Here is a 22,123-nt window from a genome sequence, read left to right as displayed (position 1 = left end):
CATCCCGTTTATTGATTCTTGATTTTACTTCTTGTACTTTAGGAGTCTTATTAAGGGAGTCAGATCCTATGTTCACATGGTGAAGATTCTGACTAGAGTATTTTTTTTTTTGTAGCGGGGATTGAACCCAGGGGTGCTTGACCACTGAGCATCATCCCCAGCCCATTTTTTCTATTTTATCTAGAGACAGAGTCTCACTGAGTTGTTTAGGGCCTCACTAAGTTGCTGAGTCTGGCTTTGAACTCACAATCCTTCTGTCTCAGTTTCCCCAGCTGTTGGGATTACAGGTGTGTGCCACCATACCTGACCCTGACTATAGTCTTTTAAATGGAATATATAATCTGTTTACATTTATTATAGTTATGGTAAATTTTGGTTTAAATCTATTATCTTAGTTTTACCTCTTCATCCCACCTATGCTATGTTCTTTTTTTCTTCTCCTTCAATTTGGTAATAGAGTATTTTTTAAATTCTGTTTTTCTACTCTGCTAGCTTGGTAGTTACACACTTAAAAATATTTTCCTTTGATGCTTCTTCTATACAAAATGCATCTTTGACTTATCAAAGCATAATATTATTTTGTGTTTTTATCCACTTCTTGGACAATGAAAGAACCTTTGAACACTTTAACTCAATTTATCCTCCTCTCAATTTATATGTTATAGTTATCCTGTATTTTCATTTGACATATTTTGTAAACCCCGTAAGATGTTATTGCCATTGTTTCACAGAGATGATAATCATTCATTTACTCACAGATCTATCCCTTTAGTTAATCCTTATTTCTTCCTATATTTTTCCAAATTTCTCTCTAGGACTCTATGATCATTTGGTTCTTGCCAAAAGAATAGATGTTCCTTGAAGAGTACTTCTGCTGTTGACTGATTTTCTCCATTTCTATTTGTCCCAAATTTTCATTTTTGAAGAAAAATTTTTGGTAGGTACACATTCTAAGTTCACAGTCATTATTTTGAAGGTATCAAAATACATTGTCTTTGAGTTTTCACTGTTTCTGTGGAAAGTCAGATGTCAGTCATCTTGTTTCATTTTTGAAGGTAATTTGTCCTTTTGGGGGGGTGCTACGTTACAACTTTTTTTGGGTTCTAACCATTCTACTGCAATGTGCTAAAATGTGTTTTTTTTTTTTCAAAATGTTTTTATTTTATTTTATTCATTCCACTTGTAGCTCATAGTGATTTTTGGATCTGTGGCTTATGGTTGCTTTTAGGTACACTCTGTTTGCCTCTCCATATCCACAGTCCACCCTGTTCTCTGCCTTGGGAAGTTGACCTACATGTTTTGATATTGTCGTTGTTTGTTTTTGATTGGTTTTGTATTTCGTGGGACTGGGGATGGAACCCAGGGCCTCACACTTGCTAAGCAAGCAATCTACCACTGAGCTATACCCACATCCTGACCTATATGGTTCCTGATGGTTTCCATGCCCTGTAGTTTCCAGTAGAGTTCAGCCAATGAGGAATGTGGCTAAAAGATCAGAGGGAGGGAAAAGAGGTTAGGATAAACATTCCCCTGATTCCCTATCTGGGACGTCACCTTGGGCTTGGTATATTCCTCGACAAACAGTCACTGTTCCTTTCAAAATGGTCTTGTCTACATGATTGTTTAAATCTCCTTCCCTTCAAATTTCTGTGCTTAACAGTCACGGCAGCTCCACTGTTGCAAAGGCCAGGTTCTTGTGCTATAACTTGCCACTTCTTTGTAAAAGAGGACTATTCAATTTATGCCAACTTGAGTATATCATATGCTTCTGCATGGCAACCTGACTGATATAGTAACTTGTACCAGAAGTAGCCTGTGCTGGTTAATTTTACATGTCAACATGACTGGGTCACAGTGCCCAGATATTCAGTCAAATATTCTGGATGTTTCTGGGAGGATGTTTTTGGTTGAGATTTACATTTAAACTGATGAACTTTTAACAAAGCAGATTATTCGCCTTAATGTGAATGGGCCTCATTGAATCAGATGAAGACCTGAATAGAACAAAAGGGAATTCTCCATCAGACAGCTTTTGGACTTCATCTGCAAAACTGGTTCTTCCTGGTTCTAAAGTAGACTGCCTTTGGCTTCTAATTGCAATTCTTTCCTGAGTCACCCAGTTTTGCATACCCCATCAGGTTTAGAACTTGCCAAGCCTTCACAATTATGTGAGCCAATTTCTTAAAATAAATCTCTTTACACACACACACACACACACACACACACACACACACAAGCATGCACACACATACATTCTATTCATCCTATTAGTTCTGTTTCTCTGGAGAACCCTGACTAATATAGGGCATTAGGAAGTAGAAATTCTGGGAATGGGTTGTGCATATACTCAAGGAGCACATGGATAATCTTGCTGAGAATGGGGCATAAGTGATTCATGGCATGATTACTCATCTCACCACCAGAGAAGGTGGAGGACAAGGCACTGCGGGTTGAGTGGCTGTAGCACTTAGTCTCTATGGCAACAAGGTTTATAATAAAGATTGTGGAATCACCTGGTCCCTTATTATTACATTATAAAGTACATACAAGGAAAATATGAATTAATAGTTATGAATAAAAAATGAGGAACATGAGCCAAAGAATGAGATGGCCTCCACAGAAGGTTTGAAGGAGTCCCTCTTACCTTATATTGTCCCATTACATTGATGACATTAATTGAACCTGTGATCACAGGGTCCCTAGAAATGTAATAGACATGGAGCCTAAAATGTACTACTTGACATATAGAGGAGGCCCATCTGTTATTGAATTATTTAAATATGGGAATGAGTTGATCATACAACCACCTGGGGAAAAAAAAAACATTAGCCATGACCAGTGTCCTTCATAAAAGTTGGCAAAATTAAAAGAAGGAGGATGTTAAGTACCATGGAATAGCTGCTATAGTCCCTGCCTCTGGAGCTGGGCAAGAGAATGGATGTTGAGGGGGGGAATGGTAATCTTATAAATCTCATATACCTATCATCCCAAAGCATACCACTGTAAATAAACGCTTCCTGAATATTATATTTTGGGAGGTTTCCTCTTCCTCAGCTTCCCATGGAGATGATTAATGAAATTCTTTCATCAACTTTAGATCATCAATGATTATTTCAGTAAATATTGCTTCTGTCCTATCTCTTTCATCTCTCTCTAGAGATCCAATTATATATGTTAAACTTTCTCATTGTACTCTTTTTGTCTCTGGGCTTTCTTCTGCATTTTACATTCATTTATATCTCTCTGCTTCATTTTTAATATTTTATTCAACCCAATTTTTTAAACTTCACTAAGTAAATCTTCAGCTTTGTCTCAACTACTATAGAAACCTTCCTTTAAGGTTTTGTATTTTTTATTGTTTTGTTTTGTTGTTGCTATTCTACTTTTTCCATCTAGAAATTCCACTTGGATATTTTTATAGTATACAGTTTTTGAATGAAATTCTCAATCTTGATGTTTACCTCCTTGAATCGAGTAAACATGGTTATTTCTCAAGTCTATTTCTGCTAGCTCTACAACCTGGATCCCCAGCTGGGTCTTCCCCATTGTCTATTGGTTTCTGTCAATGTTTTTTTTGTCTCTTTATGTGCCTAGTTGTTCATTTAATGTATCCAAAAAATTACTTATCACTGGGCGTGGTGGCCCACACTACAATCCCAGCACTCAGGAGACTGAGGTGCGAGGATTGCAAGTTCAAGGTGAACCTCAGTAACTTAGCCAGATCCTCAGCAACTCAGGGAGACCCAGTCTCAAAATAAAAATTAAAGGCTGGGGATGTGGCTCAGTGACAAAGCATCCTTTGTTTAATCCCCTGTACCAAAAACAAAATTATGTATATATAATTTGAGTGCTAACATAATGTTTTCTTTCTCCAGAAAGAATTTATATTTGCTTCTGGAAGTTGGCCAGAGGCATTAGCAATTCCAGATCACCTTAATGCAATTTCAGGAATTGAGGTGATTTAAAACTGAGCTTCAGTCCCTCCAAGATCAAGTTTTGGTGTTTTACTTTCAGGGCTTAACCCTTGAGGTTTCAACTCTAAGTATGTTGTTTACCAGAATTCCCATCTTGGCAGGCCATGGAATCTGATCATCTCACCCTTTGGCCCATAAGCAAAAGACTTAACATCTTCTCACCCCCAAGTAAAAATTTGTCCCAAAAGTCATGCTTAAACTTCTTGCTTTCATTCTTCTAGGTCTTACATCCATACTTCTTCATCATCCTCTTAAAGCTACAATTCCCTTCAGCAATTATCTATTATATTTTGTCCAGTCTTTCTGTCAGTGAAAAGAATGTTTTTTAATTACTTAGTCTATTATTAGAGAGAAACCTTTAAATAAAATTTGAATGGCTTCTAGAATATGTCTAAATGTTTATCAGCTACTTCTATGAGGAAGATTCCTCAACAAGATCTATTAAGATTTGTGGGAAATAATTACTAAAAACCACAGAACAGGATTAGCTTATAGCTATTTAAAATGCAAATTCAGATATAAATTTCTAAATTTATAAAAGCAAAACTGAAAGTCTCATTAAGACATTTGAAAAGACTTTATTTGGAAGGTTTTGCAAATTTAATTTTTAGCACCTTTTCTATCTGACAGAACCAAATTCATAAAGATGCCCACAAAGTTCCTCTAGTTTACCTGAAGGTACCATATAAATATTAACTTCTCTACGGGCCATGACATGAAAAATGTTGGAAAGGACTGACCTGCTAACCTTTTTTTCACATCCAAATTTTCTTCCTAGCAGAACTCACTTTTCACTTAAGAAGATGAAAACACAAAACAATATGTTTTCTCAGATGTTTTGCCAAACAGGGAATCATATGGCTAAATTGTGGCCAATGAGACCTGAGAAGAAGATTCCTGGGAACCTAAAAGAAACATTTGTCCTCCTAAGAAAAATTGATCGACCCAAGGCAGCATTCATTTTTTTCATTGGTTGTGGTATCTTTATTTCTGTGGTACTAGAACCAATGCAGCCATGTGTGATCATGAGGTCAAATATTGCTGACATTCCATAGATAGTAGTATTGTTATGGTTTGGATGTGAGGTGTACCCCAAAAGTTCATGAGTGAGACAATGCAAGAAGGTTTAGAGGAAAAATGATTGGGTTATGAAAGCCTTAACCCAATTGGTGAACTAGTCCCCTGATGGGGATTAACTGAGTGGTAACTGAAGGTAGTGTGTGACTGGAGGAGGTGGGTCATTGGGGGAGTGCCTTTGGAGTATATATTTTGTATCTGGGGACTGGAGTCTCTCTCTCTCTGTTTTCTGATCATCTGTGAGCTGTTTCCCTCCACCACACTTGTCTGCCAAGATGCTCAGTCTCACCTCAAGTCCTGAGGAATAGAGCTGCTTTTCTATGAACTGAGACCTCTGATACTGCGAACCCCCAAATAAACTTTTCCTTCTCTAAAATTGTTCTCATTAGGTTTTTAAGTCACAGCAGGGAAAAGGCTGATTAAAACAAGTATGGAAAGGTAGAAAACACAGAGGCTCCCAAATTTTTTTGAGCAACTAAATTAACCTGGAACATTTTTACTAATGTAATTCTGCATTATTTCCAGAAAATAAATGTCATTATTTCAGTTCTTCCTACTTGGGTCTTTTGTTATTTGCATTAAAGAATGCTACTAATAAACATGTAGTGATTTTAAAGCACAGTCCCCGAATCATTTGGCACTTCTCCAATTGAAAAGGGGATTCTCTATGCACTCCCTTTGAGTCTGAGAGGGTTGTGACTGCTTCAATGGTTAGAACATGGTAGATATACCAAGACACATGCATCAGAGAGTGAAAGACCCCTTTGAAATCAGTATTACTAATAAAATGGAAAAATAAGTCATATCTTGCTTAAGATCTTTTACAAAAATGTTTTAAAAACTTAATTGTGAGGGCTGGGGTGTGGCTCAGTGATAGAGCACTTTCCTAGGATGTGAGAGGCACTGGGTTCAATTCTCAGCACCACATAAAAATAAATAAAACTAAAGGCTCATTCACAACTAAATATGTGTGTGTGTGTGTGTGTGTGTGTGTGTGTGTGTGTGTAAACATAATTGTGAAAAGTTAAAAAAACAGAATATGGAGGAAGTGACTGCTGTGTGGCTTATGGAACTAGTTCATAGAAGGTGATATAGGTGGGCATGGTGATGCACACCTATAGTCCCAGCTGCTCAGGAAGTTGATGCAGGATGATCACTTGAGTCCAGGAATTTGGAGCCAGCCTGGTTAACATAAAGTGGCCCTGTCTCTTTGGGAAAACAAAAAGGTTGGGGAGGGCATGCAGCTTCTGCCATGCTCAATGGAAACTCATGCTTGGAGTCTTGAGTCATCACATAAAATGTCTGACTACCTTAAAGCTTCCATGATGGTAGGAAGCCAAGTCACTTGATGAGATCATACCTTGGTGTTCCAGGTGGCAGTACTAACACTTGATTCATCCCAGCCCAGATGCCAGATAGGTGAATCAACAAATCTTCAGAGGATTCCGGCCCCCACCCTGCATCATCAAGTTCTTCACAGTCCCTGAGTCTTCTCAGTCCAGTCTCTAGATATCATGGAACAGAGAGAAGATGTATCTGCTGGGCCTTATTCCAATTTATAACCAACAGAATCCATGAATACAATGCAATAAAATAAATAAATTTTATTGCTCAATTATGGGGTGGTTTATTAGAGATTGTAACTGGAACAACACTTCATCACCTTTTTTTATATTTATCATGAATTACCACACAGCACAACTTGAGATGTGATAATATGGCTCTTAAAACTTTCAGACAAGCTAACTTCAGGGTTTGACCCACCTAGACCTATGTGGTCTTTAGGGAAGTAAATTTGGTGCTCACAAAGCCATCACTAAGACCTCTATTAATCAGAATGTTGACATTGCTCATAGAAAAATAACTTTGGTTTGCAAAAAGTTTTGAAAGAGGATATGATTCCTCTGTGAACTGCAATCACAACTTTTCTGCAGTAACTTTTCACAGCACACAATTTAGAAGAACCAGTAACAAACTGCACATTGTCAAGTAAACAGCCCTATTTGGTTCTATCTAAGCTCATAAAAGGAGAGCAGAAAAATGGAAGGGCCTGAGATTCAGAAGCCCAGGGGTCTAGTTAACATCTATGTGTGCTTTACAAATGACTTCATCTCTTAGCTCCTGGTTTACTTGTAAAATAAGAGAGTTGGACTAGAAGACTAATGAACCTTCCAACTTTAATACTGGAGAGCAAAATAGAAAAACATTTATAGTAGGATAGATGTTGCTTGCCGGCAAAAAAGATATGCACATCTGAATTCCCAGAACCTGTGAACATGTCACCATACAGGGCAGAAAACAATTTACAGATGTGAATTAGAATCATACAGAGAAGAGAGAAGATGCTTCTGGTTTTGAAGTTGGAGGAAGGAATCATGAGCCAAGGAATACAGGAAGTCTGTAGGAACTATCAACATCAAGGAAATGGGGTGTCCCTTAGAGCCTCCAGAAAGACCAGAGCCCTATAGACTCATTTTAGACTTCTGACCTCCAGAACTATGAGATAGTAAGTTTGTACGGTTTGAAGCCACTAGATTTGTGGTCATTTGTCAGAGCAGCCATAGAAAGCTCATTCAGTGGTAAAGAACTTGGTCTGTGCTATCAGACTAAAGTACTTGAGTTTATGCCTCTCTTCTACCATTTGCTGGATACATGACCTTGGACGAGTTATTTAAATTCTCTGTACCTCAGGTTCATCTTGAAAAAATAGTAAGAGAAAAAAAAATCAAAACTTCGGGATTACTGAAGTTTTGAAGAAATCCTTAGGATCATCTGGAACTTAGAAAATTTTAAATAAATGTAGCCGTTGTGCATCTGCTAAGGCTTATAATTTAGGTTATTTGTTCCTTCTCTCTCGTAAGTAATATATTTCTTTATACATAGTCTTGGAGAAAAAAGGGTGTAGAAGCATCTACTTCCGGAGTTTCGCATGTAGCATCTCATTTGATCCTTACAACCAGTGGTGAAATAGTTATGATTATGTTTTCATGTAAGAAAACTGAAGGGGGGGTAATTTTTCTAAGTAACAGAGCTAGGAAGTGACCGATCAAAGTTGCTCGGTCGCGATTACATTAACTACATTTACTTGCTGGATAACCGTGAATGAACAAATCATGTGCAAAATAACCACAGCACTTAGCACTAAACCAATTGCGCGGGTCGAGATTGGATGACACTAGGTCGCCCATCTGCTCTACAGTGGCACCAATCCTAGCTCCTTTTAATATCCATCCCTTATTTTCAGAAAGGGCAGATGGAGGTAGCAAGGAATAGGCACTCACTGTCCAGGAGGCCCTCTCTCCCGGCCAGACGACTCGCGTAACCCCTAGCCCGCCTCGAGTTCCAGGCACCAGCACCGCACAAAGGCGGGGCCTGCGTGGGTAAAGGCCCCAGGCCATAAACGGGGGCGGGGCCTCCCAGGAGGCCAGTGCGCGGCCGCGGAGTTAGACCCACGCGTCGCTCCACCCCCGGGGAGAGTCGGCGCCACCATGGAGGAGTACCACCGCCACTGCGATGAGGTACCGCCCCTCGGGCGCCGGGAGGCGCCCTAGGTCCCGCCCGCCTGCATGCGGGGTCCCTGTCGGGTGGTCTTCCATCGCCCAGCGATCGGCAGAGTTAGGATGCGGTGTCCTCCGAACCCGAGCCCTCTCCGCGAGGCCGGGGACTTGCCTCGCCCTTCCCTGTCCCCTTCCCCCCGCCCCTGAGGTCCTGAGGGTGGACCGATTGTCTGGGTGGCAGAGGCGACCGGAAGCGCTATGGTCAGGCGGCGGGGTCCGGGCGGGAATATAGGAAAGAGGCCTGCGGGGTGGTCATGGGTGGAGGGCGTCGCCCGTCTGCCGGGCGGGCCTTGGAAACCGGTCTTCCCGCTGCTTCCTCCACCCCTGTGCGTCCCTAGGAGCAGGTGCTGCAGCTCCGCGGCTGAGGAGCCCTGGTGGCCCTGCAGCTCCGGCTCCTGGAGACTCCTGGGTGGGCTGGAAAGACGATGCTTTATGGATTACAGGCCCTTGCTTACTGATTCAGGCTTCCCTAAACCTCACCAGAAATCCCATGATGTCAGTTGTTACCTTCCTTTTGCTGATGGGAATTCTGACTTTTCATGACCACTAAGTGACATGCAGCAAATTAAAACTGCCAGGAATGGCATGGTCGATTTGAACCCAGGCCTCTGACTCTACAGCTCCAGTTCTCGCTTCACTATTAACACTAGGAAGATGAGGCCTGTTGGAGTGCAGCCTAGCTTGTGACAGCTTGCAAGGGCAGAGCAGATGAAGACATTTTCTGTCCAGTGGTAGGGAACAGTGAAGGAAAACTCAGATGTTTTGGAAGGGGTTTCTTGTCCAATGGGACTAAGTTAGGATATTTTAGGATATGGGCTGCTGCAGAAGTTAAAACCACATTTAAATGGATTACTTCTGTTCCAGGTAACATGCATAATTAGAGGTCAGTGGTAAAATATTCTAACTTTAGGGATAAGGACTTGAGGGCTGGGGATATAGCTCAGTGACAGAGTGCTTACTCAGCATCCCCCTTGGTCGGGGGAGAGGACTGGGAGGATCTGGAGACACAAGAAAATGACATGGCTGGCATCCCCCAACAAAGGCAAAGGGTTCTTTCCTGCACTGCTTTCTAAATACATATATTTTAAAAGAAATAAAATTACATGGGTTGCCATGGTCACTCAGTACATCCAGATTATTATTATTAGGTAACTTTTCAAACTGAAGCAAAGTTGGCATCCTTTGATTCATAGGCCAATTTTGACAGTAGATAAGAATGTGATTTTAAAGTAAAATGGTCATTTTTAGTGGGGCCAAACTCTTTCAATAATACTCCTAAATGTATAGGGTATTTTATTCCTTTCTCTTTGGGGAGTTCTGTAGGATAATGAGTTGAAAAAAAATTAAATATATATTCAGTCAATTTCAGAATTTACTTGTTTGAAGTAACTTAATTTGTATAATGGTTTTTACAAAAATGCTGATATGATAAAGCACCTAAAAAATGTCTCCATAGAAACAATTCTTGTACTACCTGAAGTATCTTGGTTTAGATTTCAGTCTTATCACATAACCTAGTTCTGTACTTGAGGACACTTGAATGTCACTGATCATTGTCATTAATTAAGGATTCTTACAAGCTGCTTCCCCCAAAAAGACTAAGTTGTCAGACTAATTTATAGTATTAAAGTGATTATAATTTTGAATGATCAAGTTTTGTTATAATTTTTTAATTCAGGAAAGCCACATTTTGGCCTAGCATAAGTTAAAAACAAAATTGAAAATAACCAGTTAAGCATTTTTTTCTCACGGACCACTTTATTCTCTCATCTAGCTGAAACCATTTTTTACATACTGATAACACATATATCTTCTTTCCTCCACATTTTTATTTGTGCATTATAGTTGTATATGATAGTGGGATTTGTTGTTACATGTTAGTGTACACACAAAATAACAATATAATTTGGCCAATATCCCTCCCCAGCACTTCCCCCCTGCCTCTCCTCCTTCCACCCCCTGGTCCCTTCCCTCTATGGTGCTGGTCTCCTTTCAATTTTCATGTTTCAAATAGTTTTTCCTTTCTTTTTCTTTTTCCTCTCTGGCTTCCACATATGAGAGAAAACATATGACCCTTGACCTTCTGGTTTGGCCTGTACCGGGTAATATAATGGTCTCTAGTTCCATAAATTTTTCTGCAAATGACATAATTTCATTTTTCTTTATGACTGAATACAATGTCATTATAACACATGTATCTTTATAGGCACCACCTGCTTATTTCCTAAACTTTACAATGATTCTCCACCTATGATGGTCATCAGAATTACTAGTACAAAGCACTTTTCAAAAAAATATAGTTGCCCAGGCTCTGCCCTGATCTAAGGACTTAGAATCTCTAGGGAGGAAAGTGGGGAGAACATTTGTATTTTTAAGTGCCATTTATCACTACAGTCTCCTGTTGCTAACCCCTGTCCAGGACAGCCAAGGGATTGTGTGTATTATCGTATCTACGAATAAAAGAAAACCTGTATTGAAAGCAGTATTATCTTGGGTTTTCCTTTTAGGTTGGTTTCAATGCTGATGAAGCCCACAATATCGTCAAAGAGGTGAGTTATACATGTTGTTTGTCTCAGCCTTGCTGCATTGATGGGAATTTTTTAAATGTATATTTTGAGGTTCAGTAAAAAGTTAGAAACTGTAGTGTTAAACACAAGATTTTGAATTTTTCATCCAATACTTTAAAGGAGTGCCTCTGTTTTCTCACATGCTGTCAGGCATCTTGGAGCTTCCTCAAAGAGATGCTTACAAACTGTCTTAGTGCCAGATGTGCTGGTGCACACCTGTAATCCCAGTGGCTCAGGAGGCTGAGGCAGGAGGATCACAAGTCACAGTCAGGCTCAGCAACTTAGTGAGGCCCTAAGCAACTCAGCAAGACCCTGTCTCAAAAATTTTTTAAAAAGCAGGGGGAGGGGACTGGGGATGTTGCTCAGTGGTTAAGCATCCCTGGGTTCAGTCCCTGGTAAAAAAGATTTTAAAAAAAACTCTCTTAGTCTAGAAAAGTGGTTTGCTCTCTACTGAAATTGATACCCTGTCTTTTGAATAAAAGAACTTTTATTCCTCGAAGACCAACCATTATTTTAGATGTTCATGCTATAAAAATGCTATAAAATATGTGTATATATTTATAATGTAAAGTATATGTAAAATTTATATGTATGTTATATCAAATAGACAAAAAGAACCCTTAGAAATGTCTGCCTTTGACTGTTGTGTACTTTTTAGCAATATGTTAGGGAAAATAATCACTTAGCATCTTTTAGACACTGATATGATAGTAAACCAAAATCTTCAGAAAACTATTTGAAACATGAAATCTGGTCCTTTATTAAACAAATAGAAAGGAAGTTCTCTTTGAGAATCAATTCTGGCAGAGGAACTTTAATTATTCTAGTGGTATCAAAACAGACTACATGGTAGGAAAGGTACTTATGAACACTTTAATCATCCTGAGTCATCTTTAAACTCTGCCAAGGCGTACGAAAAAAAAAAAAAAAAAGATGGCTCAGAAAGCAGGCTTGAATTGTGGGTAGGACTATTGGAGCCTATTTTCCTAGCAGGCCCTGACTGAGTTAAGTCTGGGCTGGGTTGGCTTTGCCCTCTGGGAGCGCCCTCAGTACGTCCTCCAGACAATGCCTTACCTGCCTGAGTGCTCTGGGTGCACCAGCTCCCCTCGAGCTCCTGCAGGTCTGTCCTTATACAGCAAGGATCAACTCAAGATCTGAGAGGGCTATACAGGCACCTGAAAATCCTACTATATGTTAACAGTTCAGAATCATGTATTAGAACCATGTCACCCAGGAATGTTTAATCAATAAAAATTAAATGTAAATGTTTTCAGTACCTTGACAATAGAAAAAGAAATGAGAAAAAATTTGGAGGTGGAGATAATGAGGACAGGCGTGATAATAATCTCATTTTTCAAAATGGAATGTCAGTTAGTCAATGGAACATGAAAGAAAGGATGTGAGGTCTTTGGCAGGGTCCCTTTAATTAGTGCCTTCTTCCATACCTAAGTTCTGAACCAGATAAAAAGACAAAAGAGTCATTAGAAGAGAACACAACACCTTCATTATGGATAAAAACAGGTTGATGGTGGAGCTTGTTTACTAACTCTTACTCAGTTCAGACCTTGCTGGAGACATCCAAGGCAAAGTTTGAGTTGGTAGAGAAAAACACTTAGAAGCTGATGCCTTTCATTGGTCTGGGTGGACAGGAAGGAGAAGCAAAACCCCAAGTCCAACATGTTTGGAGGATTGGCTTTCCCAATTGAGAATGGCAGAACAATGGTCATCCCCCACCAAGCAGGTAACTCACTCCATCTCCCAGGGAAAGAATAACTGATGGGATAAAAGGCCAGGAATGTTAAGGAAAAAAATCCTCTGTGTGCAAGGAACTGTCAAGAGTGGAAAAGGGAAAAGGAACTTATTCCTAACAGTATACATATATTGAATTATAATAGTAAATTCACTATCTGGAGAGAAGGGTATGGAAGGAAAATGCCAGCTGGTCTGGGGGAATTAAATTTTCACCTATCATGGCAGGGTTTCTTGTGGATATTGTCAGTAATTCATAAATGAAGAAATAGTGTTATGTGCCATGGTACATTCCTGTAATCCTAGTGACTTGGGAGGCTAAGTCAGAAGGGTCACAAGTTTGAGGCCAGCCTCAGCAATTTAGTGAGACCCTGTCAAATAAGTAAATAAAGACTGGGGATGTAACTCAGTGGTACAGTGCCCCTGGGTTAATCCCCAGTATCTCCCGGGCAAAGAGTGATACAAATGTTACTTGGAAATAACATAAGTAACTCTTAGAAGAAATAAACACAATTATACACTGAAGGTGTTTTCCCCTGGGAAATGGGAAAAGAGATTGGAAAGGAAAGGGTGGAGAAGACACTCTTTGTGTATGTGTTACTTTAATATCCTATTGAATCAGAAGAACCATGCTGCTTAAACTGGGATATAGATACTTGGCTCTAGCTAGGTGATACTAGAGACCACTGGATGCATTTTATTTTATTTTAAAAATATTTTTAGTTGTAGATGGATTCAATACCTTTATTTTGTTTATTTAGTTTTTTTTAATTATAAACAAATGGGATACATGTTGTTTCTCTGTTTGTACATGGAGTAAAGGCATACCATTTGTGTAATCATAAATTTACATAGGGTAATGTTGTTTGATTCATTCTGTTATTTAGGTTTTTTTTTTTTTTTAATGTGGTGCTGGGGATCGAACTCAGTGCCTCATGCATGCTAGGCAAGCACTCAACTACTGAGCCACAACCCCAGCCCAACACTGGATACATTTTAGAGCATGAATTTTACTTAAATACTTGTAAGAAGTTGAGCAATATAAGTAATATAACAAAGCATGTTTAGAGTCAAAAGCAAGCTTCACTTGAATTTTTTTATATGAAAGATGAGACTTTGAAGAAATCTCAGGTTTACTACATGTTCCTTGAAGCTATGTGTCTCCGCTCTTTCCTTATCCTTTCCTCCCATGAGCCTGCTTTTTCCTGCCATTGAAACATTTCCATTGAGGCACTGGAAGAGCTTGAGAAAGTAGCACTGTATTAAAACATTTTAGTACTTCCTAGACAATTACACAATTTCAGCAGTTATTTCTGTTTTCCTTATCTCTTGCTCATCTTATTTTTTCTTCAATTCCTTGCTCTGAGCCCCTATGTTAATATATTTTTTCCTACTGAACTCTAAAAGCCACTCATTTATTGGTAATATGCATACATTTTATTTATTGTTAGAATAGAATCCCCCCCAAAAAAATCCTCAAAGAAAAAGTGAGTTACAAATGAAAATAAGTTGGAACTTAGTCTAAGGTATATTTGATTTAGAATGTCCAGAGAGTATATCAAAGCCAATATTGCTTCAACTGTTAAGGTGCTATTCCAATATCCCAGATGAAAACTCCAGGTCCTTTTGAATCTAAAGACAAAGGATTTATTCTGTCCAGGGCCAGGGAAGCAGAAACCAAACAGCTCTGCAGTCTCCAACACCTGCATGGGGGTCAACTCATTTAAAAGCTGGAAAACCACAAAGAAAGGGAGAGAGAGGGTGGCAGAACCACAAGTTGTATTTCATAAAGTGGAAAGAACATTCTCAGAAACTGTACCTTTTTTATAAACTCAAGAAGGCAAGCTTGTATTAGCTCCATAGTTCAAAGACATTGTGGTCAGGGTGCAAGTGGGTGAGGGTGGAGGTGTCAACGTCTGTGTGAGTGGGCTCATGAGGAAAGGGGAGCCAATTTTACAGAGTGTGAGATGTCTGTACAAAATGGGGTCAGTTTGGCTTAATTTTCAAATTAGCCCATAACACAACAACAAACATTTATTGAGTACCTGCTATGTGCCCAAGATTGACCATGGGAATTCAGGTCTGTTTAAGGACCTCATTGTCTGATGGGCCTCCTGGTAATTAGTTAGGCTAAATATTAGTTAATAGTAATTAGCAGGGCTATTAACAGTAGAACCCACATCCGCATGGTGTTTTCTGTTGTTTAGAGCTAAAATTGGAGTGGTTCTATGAGATAACCCAAAAGAAAATTGAGTGTTCTTACTTTCCCATTAAGGAAAGGCCATCTAAAGAAAGGAAAAAGTTTGCCCAAAGATCATCAGCTTTGGACATGGTAAAACCAGAATTAAAACCCTGTCTGCTGACCCTTAGGCTACTGTCCCTTCTACTCGGTCATGTGATTGAACTTTACAGGAGAATAATGGGGGCCACATTCCTTTTGTCAGCAACTTTAAATTATTTAATTTCCTTTTTTCCATCTTATTATTAGTAATGAGATTTTTGTTGTTTGTTGTCATTATTGTTTTTTGATACTGGGATTGAATCCAGGGACATTTAACCACTGAGCCATATCCACAGCCCTTTTTATTTTTTATTTTGAGACAAGGTCTCACTAAGTAGCTGAGGCTGACTTTGAACTCACAATCCTTCAAAGATTTTATATTGTACAGCCTAAAATTCTATTTTAATTAGCATTCTGTATTAGCAGTTGTAAATGAAGACACAAACACATGTGTGCGTGTTAAGTTAGATTCTAAAAGTAAATGAATGATTTATGTTCCAGAGTCTTATACTTGAATATAAAACAATGGCAATGGAGCTGGGCATAGTAGGTGCACGCCTGTAATCCCAGCAACTCTGAAGGCTGAGGCAGGAGGATCGCAAGTTCAAAGCCAGCCTCAGCAATTTTGCAAGGCCCTAAGCAACTTGGCCAGAGACCCTGTCTCAAAATAAAATATAAAAAAAGAATTAGGGATGTGGTTCAGTGGTTAAGCACCCCTGGGTTCCATCCCCGGTTCCAAAAAACAAAAACAATTGCAACAATAATGATAATGATTATAATAATTGTTATTTATGTGCATACTCTGTGCCAGGCACTGTGTTTAAGCACTTAATGTTCATTGTCTCATTTCATCCTCTCAGCAACCTGATAAGATGATGCTGTTATCTCTCCTGCAAAGATTAGGAAAATAGGGATTTGGAGATGTCACTTGCTATAAGTCACAAAATGGGTAGGTACAGAGCTGGCTTTAAAACCTAGAATTGTGATACTAAAGCCAGTGCTCTTAATCAGGTGTCAGAAGTGGATGCAAGTAAGCACTATGGGAAATTATTGGACTTTCTCTTTCTAGAGCACCTTTATTTATTGTCATTGGCAGGTGTACTAGTGGCTTTATAGCTAAGCAATTACATAGTATGAATGAGAATATAATTACTATACATGAGAATTATGTTTTTAAATTAGTCCCATTCTTTGTTTCTAGCATCTGGGTCCTAGTTAAGTCGCAGCTGTTTCAAAGCCACTCTTCAACCAATTAATATCACCTTCTTTTAATCCCCTCTCTACCCTGTAATCCTTTTATGACATAACGTATCATCTATGATTAGTCTTTCTTGTGTTATAGATATTGGATTACTTTTATTAGTGTTTCCGCAAGATTAAATTCTTTACCACAGAGCCTTGGCATATTTATCTTTCATATGACCCATAGTATATCATAGAGTGAGATAATGCTTGTGGAAATGCTTTCAAAACCCTTAAGCAATTAAAGATAGTGCCTAATAAATATTTACAGCTGCATGTTTTCTAAGATGCCTTATTGGGTCTTACCTGTATTTTATGCTTTGAATAAATTGTTGCAATTTGTGTAAAACATGTTGGTTTTGGCTAATTTAGCTGCTCTCTGTCCTTCTAGTGTGTGGATGGGGTCTTAGGAGGTGAGGACTATAATCAGAACAACATCAACCAGTGGACTGCAAGCATAGTGGAGCAATCCCTAACACATTTGGTTAAGCTGGGAAAGGCTTATAAATACATTGGTAAGTATCAATGTCCTTCCTTGCTAGTTCACATACCTTTGTCCTTGGGAATTTCTGTGAATTTTGAGAATGTATAGGAGTGGCAGGCACTAAAGTTGGATGGCTACTAATACAGTATGAAGGGATTCTGACTTATTCCTTTAATGATAGTATATAATAATGCCTAGGCAGGCATGGCGATGCACGCCTGTAATCCCATTGACTCAGGAGGCAGAGGTAAGAGGATCGCAAATTTCAGGCCAGCCTTAGCAACTCAGTGAGGTTCCAAGCTATTTAGCAAAACCCTATCTCAAAATAAAAACTAAAAAGAGCTGGGGATTTAGCTCAATGGTAAAGTGTGCCTGGGTTCAACCCCCGGTAAACCCCCCCACAATATGTATATATTTTACACACACACGTGTGTGTGTGTGTGTGTGTGTGTGTGTGTGTGTGTGTATACCTAAAAGATGGAGCTCTTTATGCAAAAGCATACTTGCCCTGGATAGCTGCCCTTAATATTTGCATCAATTCTCTTTCCACCAAGGCCCCCAGAGTTCGACTGTCTTCCTTCCAGTAATTCCATTCCTCTATGTAGGACTGTGAAGTTCCATGTATTCACTGCAAAGTGAAATATTTCCTGGGGTTTTTTTGGTTTGTTTTTTTGTTTTTGCTTTTTTTTGGTCCTGGGGATTGAACCTGGAGGTGTTTAACCACTCAACCACATCCCCAGCCCTTTTTTAATATTTTTATTTAAAGACAGGATTTCACTGAGTTTCTTAGGGCCTTGCTAAGTTGCTGAGGCTGGTTTTGAACTCACAATCCTACCTCAGCCTCCTGAGCTGCTGGGATTACAGGTGTGCACCACCGCACCCTACTTCCTATATTTCTGTGTCCAAATTCTGCCCATGATATAAAGCACACAACTTGACCCAGAATTTCTCTATCATATAGTTGCTAATTGTTATAGCAATGACCCACAAATTGACTGAATCCAGTGGGGTTAAAATCATGAGAGTAGATAATCAGGATGAGAGACATTTTTTTTTCTAGTCTACTGTCTGCATCATTTTCTGTTGTTTTTTTTTTTCAGTGTTTAGAGCTTTGAAGTCAATCACTTCAATCTTGGTTCTTTCCCTTTGTCTGTAAGTGTCCTCATTTTGTGACTTTATTTGTAGTGACCTGTGCAGTGGTCCAGAGGAGTGCATATGGCTTTCACACGGCCAGCTCATGTTTTTGGGATACCACATCTGATGGTAAGAGATCTTAAGCTGATTCATATAGAATCAAAGTGCCAGCAAAGTCAAACGGTACTTTTTATCAAATGCTTATTTAGCTCTAATTAAATACTGAAAAGACCTCATCAACAGAATGGTTTTGTGCCTACTCACAAGTATGACTTCAGACCAGTATGAAATGTGAAGATATAACAGGTTGAAGGAAATAAATGATATTAAAGTCTATGAAACGTGTGTGCATGCACACACGTGCACACGTGTGTGTGTGTGTGTGTGTGTGTGTGTGTTTTCCCCTGCTCCCTGGTAATTTGGACATTTTACTGATATATCAAAGACCTTTTCTTGTGTGTTTTCAGGAACCTGTACTGTAAGATGGGAGAACCGAACCATGAACTGCATTGTCAATGTTTTTGCGATTGCAATTGTCCTTTAACCAGCTAAAAATGTTGGGCTAAAGCCATTCACTTAAGAATTTGTCAGCCTATCCTTTCTAAACAAGAGTAATAGTTACTTATTCATGTGCTAGATACAAGTGTGCAATATGCTTCCAAGCTATCAACAAAAACTGAGTATTATAAGCAAGCAGTCTCATTATAAGTTGGCAGATTATCTTATACTCCATACAGCATCATTGACATAGGAAAAATTGAATGTTAGCAAAAAGTAAATGCAGAAATATGGCATGACATCAAAAATATAATCTTATACTTACACCAGCTTTTCACTAACATTATTATGTATCTTTCAGCTAGAGTACTTAACAGGGATAAATATTTGAGCAAAAAAGCTACAAGGATGAATGTAGAAAAGAAATGAATTAGCTAACACCTCTTAGTTCTTTATTTCTTCCCCTTGCTTAGTTGTACATAATATTTAATGGAAGATAGTTTGGCTCTTTTTTTTCCTATCAACTAATGTTATATTAGCAATTATGATTTACCTGTCTACTTTTTCTGAGAACTGGTGAATCCATTTTTTTAATTTCAATTTCCTGGATTTACACTAAAGGTTGAAATCAATCTGATAACCTGAATTTCCTAGTTAAGCAAAATTAGGAACAGCATATGAGGAACAGCATATGACTCAGACAGTTGCCTTACAATCTACTCTTTCCATGTAGAACAAGCATTTACTGCATGCCTGTTAGTAGCTTATTTCTCTACTGGGCATTACACTTACCAATGTGCTGTTCACATGCAAAGTTTTTTTGGCAGCTGTTCAGTGGGAAAAGTAGCATTTGTTTGGGGATGAAAAAAAAAAAAGAGTTGTTTTAAAAGAGGAGAGAAAACCAAGGTTGGTTACCCATGTGGAAGTAAGCAAAATGCAAAGCACTTATTGGTGACAGAATTATAGATGTCATTTTAAGAGTTGCTCCTAGCAAATTAAAAATGCTTAGAATATGCAACTCTTTGTTAAAGGCCTTATTAGTAGTCTTAACTATACAAGTAGTAAATTTTATCATTGCTTTAGTTACAAATATCTGTAAATAGTTTTAAATACTTATTATGTAGGATATGAATTGAGAGAAGTAAAGTACAAATTAAAATTATACAATCATTAGCAGGTTATCTAATATCTCAGGGCTTATGACGTATAGTTAAAATGAAAGAAGAATTAGGGTACACAGCTGGCCACCAAATGCGAAGTCAATCTGCTATTTAACCTTGAAAATAAACTCAATTTTGCATATTATCACTAACACTAATACATAGAGACTGGAGTCATGATTCAGTGACTTTTTAGGGAAAAGAAAAGTTTAGCATTAAGGTGGTATTCTTCTAGGAATACTAAGGCAATATTCTTCTGGGAATGCTTTGTGCATGGTTGATATTTTGCTGAATAACTTCAATGTTTTAGAAGAAGCTTAAGAAAATACAAGGATAAGGGCTAGGAAGGAGTACAGCTCAGTGGTAGAGCACTTACCTAGCATGTGCAAGAACCTGGGTTCCATCCCCAGCACCACAAAAAAGTACAAGGATAGAGTTTAATGCAGTAACCTGTGTTTTTGGCAATCAAAAATTCTCAGTCATTACCTTTGTGTTACATTATGCTGCTGGCTTTTGTGCCCCTGAAGATTATAATAGTGACCAAAATATCTGTGCACTTAAGGATTGTTTTTGATTGTTGTTGTTGAAGCCTGGTTTCAAAAAAACAAATCAAATTATACCTCGTGATCTTGCTATCTGCTCTATTTCTAGTTAAAGTGTAATAAAGATTATCTTCCTGTGCTATACTTTTGTTTCCGATTGATTATTCAGTAGTTAAAGAAATAACATTATGCTAACTCTAAGAAATTCTAAACAGAACAAATGGGGAAGAAAAATGAATAAGGGGCCATGTAAAATTATTATGCCATTAAAATGGCAACCCAAGGGACTGGGTTGTGGCTCAGTGGTAGAGTACTTGCCTGGCACATGTGAGGCCCTGGGTTCAATCCTCAGCACCACATAAAAACAAATAAAATAAAAAAGATCCATTGACTGTATATATACATACATACATACACACACACACACACACACATATATATATATATATAATTTTAAAATTAAAAAAATTAAAAATGGCAACCCAAATCCAATATTCACCATTATGACATCACTAAGAGCTTCTATTTTATGCCTTTGCTATTTTAAGAAGTTATCGCAAAATTTATTCTGTAACTATTGATTAACTTTTAATGATTATTTTTGGCCAAGAATTTTGTCCTATTTCTCAACTTGCAATTGAGTTGTTACTATTTTTTGTTTGTTTGTTTGTTTTAATTAAGAACTTTAAGCATGTAAAATTAGGGTATTCAAATGTAAGTACTAACTGGGATTTTTGTAAACCTATAATTTTACATTTGTAAATACCAGTATACTGCCTCAATGATGGCAACATTTCATTACATTTTCTGTAGTAAAAAGTACTTTTCTGCTCTTTTCAAGTTGGGTGTAATCTAATTATGAGTCACTGAATATATTTTTACCACCTCCATTAATCATCATATTTCTAAAATAATCTTAGAATGTTTTGGATTGTATTTTCAAAGTTTGAGTAAAAATAGTTTTCTATTCTTGATAACAGTTATTTAAAAGTGCAAGAAAAACCTATGGCTTATGGTAAAGGAATTAGGTATTTTACTAGGGATTGAACCCAAGGGCACTTAACCACTGAACCGCATCCCCAGCCCTTCTTTTCATATTTTATTTTGAGACAGGGTCTTGCTAAGTCACTTAGGGCCTTGCTAAGTTGCCAAGGCTGGCTTTGAACTTGTGATCCTCCTGCCTCAGCCTCCTGAGCTGCTGGGATTACAGGTGAGTAATCCTGTAATCCATGAATCCATGGGATCCTGGGATTACAAGTGAGTAATCCTGAATCCTGTAATCCATGGGATTACAGGTGAGTAATCCATGAAGTACCAGTGGAATTAGGTCGTTCTTTTGGCACATACCAAAGCCAAAGTTTGGGAGATTAATTGAAATATTTACCCCATGTGCTCAAAACCATCCAAGGTTAATTTGTTTAAGAAGGTAGAGCTATATTTTTAACTGAAGAGGATTATAGGTCCAGTGTCAAGTAATTTTGTAAAGTTGGGTTTACACACTTATGAAAATTTCTATGCAAGGATCCTAAACATTCATTCCTTAGAAGATTTAGATGTCCATCATCAATATGCATTAACCTCAATGAGCCAGAAGATTCTAGGTCACCTTGTCCAGTATACACCTTAGTTCTCTCTATGGTCCCATTTCAAGTCTCTCTGTTAGAGACTTGGATATGTACAGTATATCAACAATCTAGGCTTAGCTAGAAATGGCCCCTAATTGCTTCATGAAGAATGTCTCTTCCCAAAATCATTTCAAAGGGTTTCAGATAAAGCTGAGACTTTGTACAGACATTTGCAGTACCACAGGTATTGGATGTATGTTCCATGTATGAAGCAAAACATGGGCAACAACCCC

The 22,123-nt window shown here is 38.3% G+C and overlaps 1 protein-coding gene across 1 annotated transcript; it reads left to right on the top strand.

Moving 5' to 3' along the window:
- Positions 1 to 8,452: 8,452 nt before the first annotated feature.
- Positions 8,453 to 20,409, top strand: Dynlt3 (dynein light chain Tctex-type 3). The gene is made up of 5 exons (XM_047537183.1): positions 8,453 to 8,569; positions 11,116 to 11,157; positions 16,839 to 16,962; positions 18,117 to 18,194; positions 18,533 to 20,409. Exons 1-5 carry the CDS (start codon positions 8,540 to 8,542, stop codon positions 18,607 to 18,609), a joined length of 351 nt encoding a protein of 116 aa, XP_047393139.1. The 5' UTR covers positions 8,453 to 8,539; the 3' UTR covers positions 18,610 to 20,409.
- Positions 20,410 to 22,123: the final 1,714 nt, after the last annotated feature.

Source organism: Sciurus carolinensis, chromosome X (genome assembly GCF_902686445.1).
Source record: "Sciurus carolinensis chromosome X, mSciCar1.2, whole genome shotgun sequence".
Taxonomy (NCBI): domain Eukaryota; kingdom Metazoa; phylum Chordata; class Mammalia; order Rodentia; family Sciuridae; genus Sciurus; species Sciurus carolinensis.
Note: the sequence above shows the minus strand (reverse complement) of the source record. Positions and strands in the feature narration are given on the sequence as shown.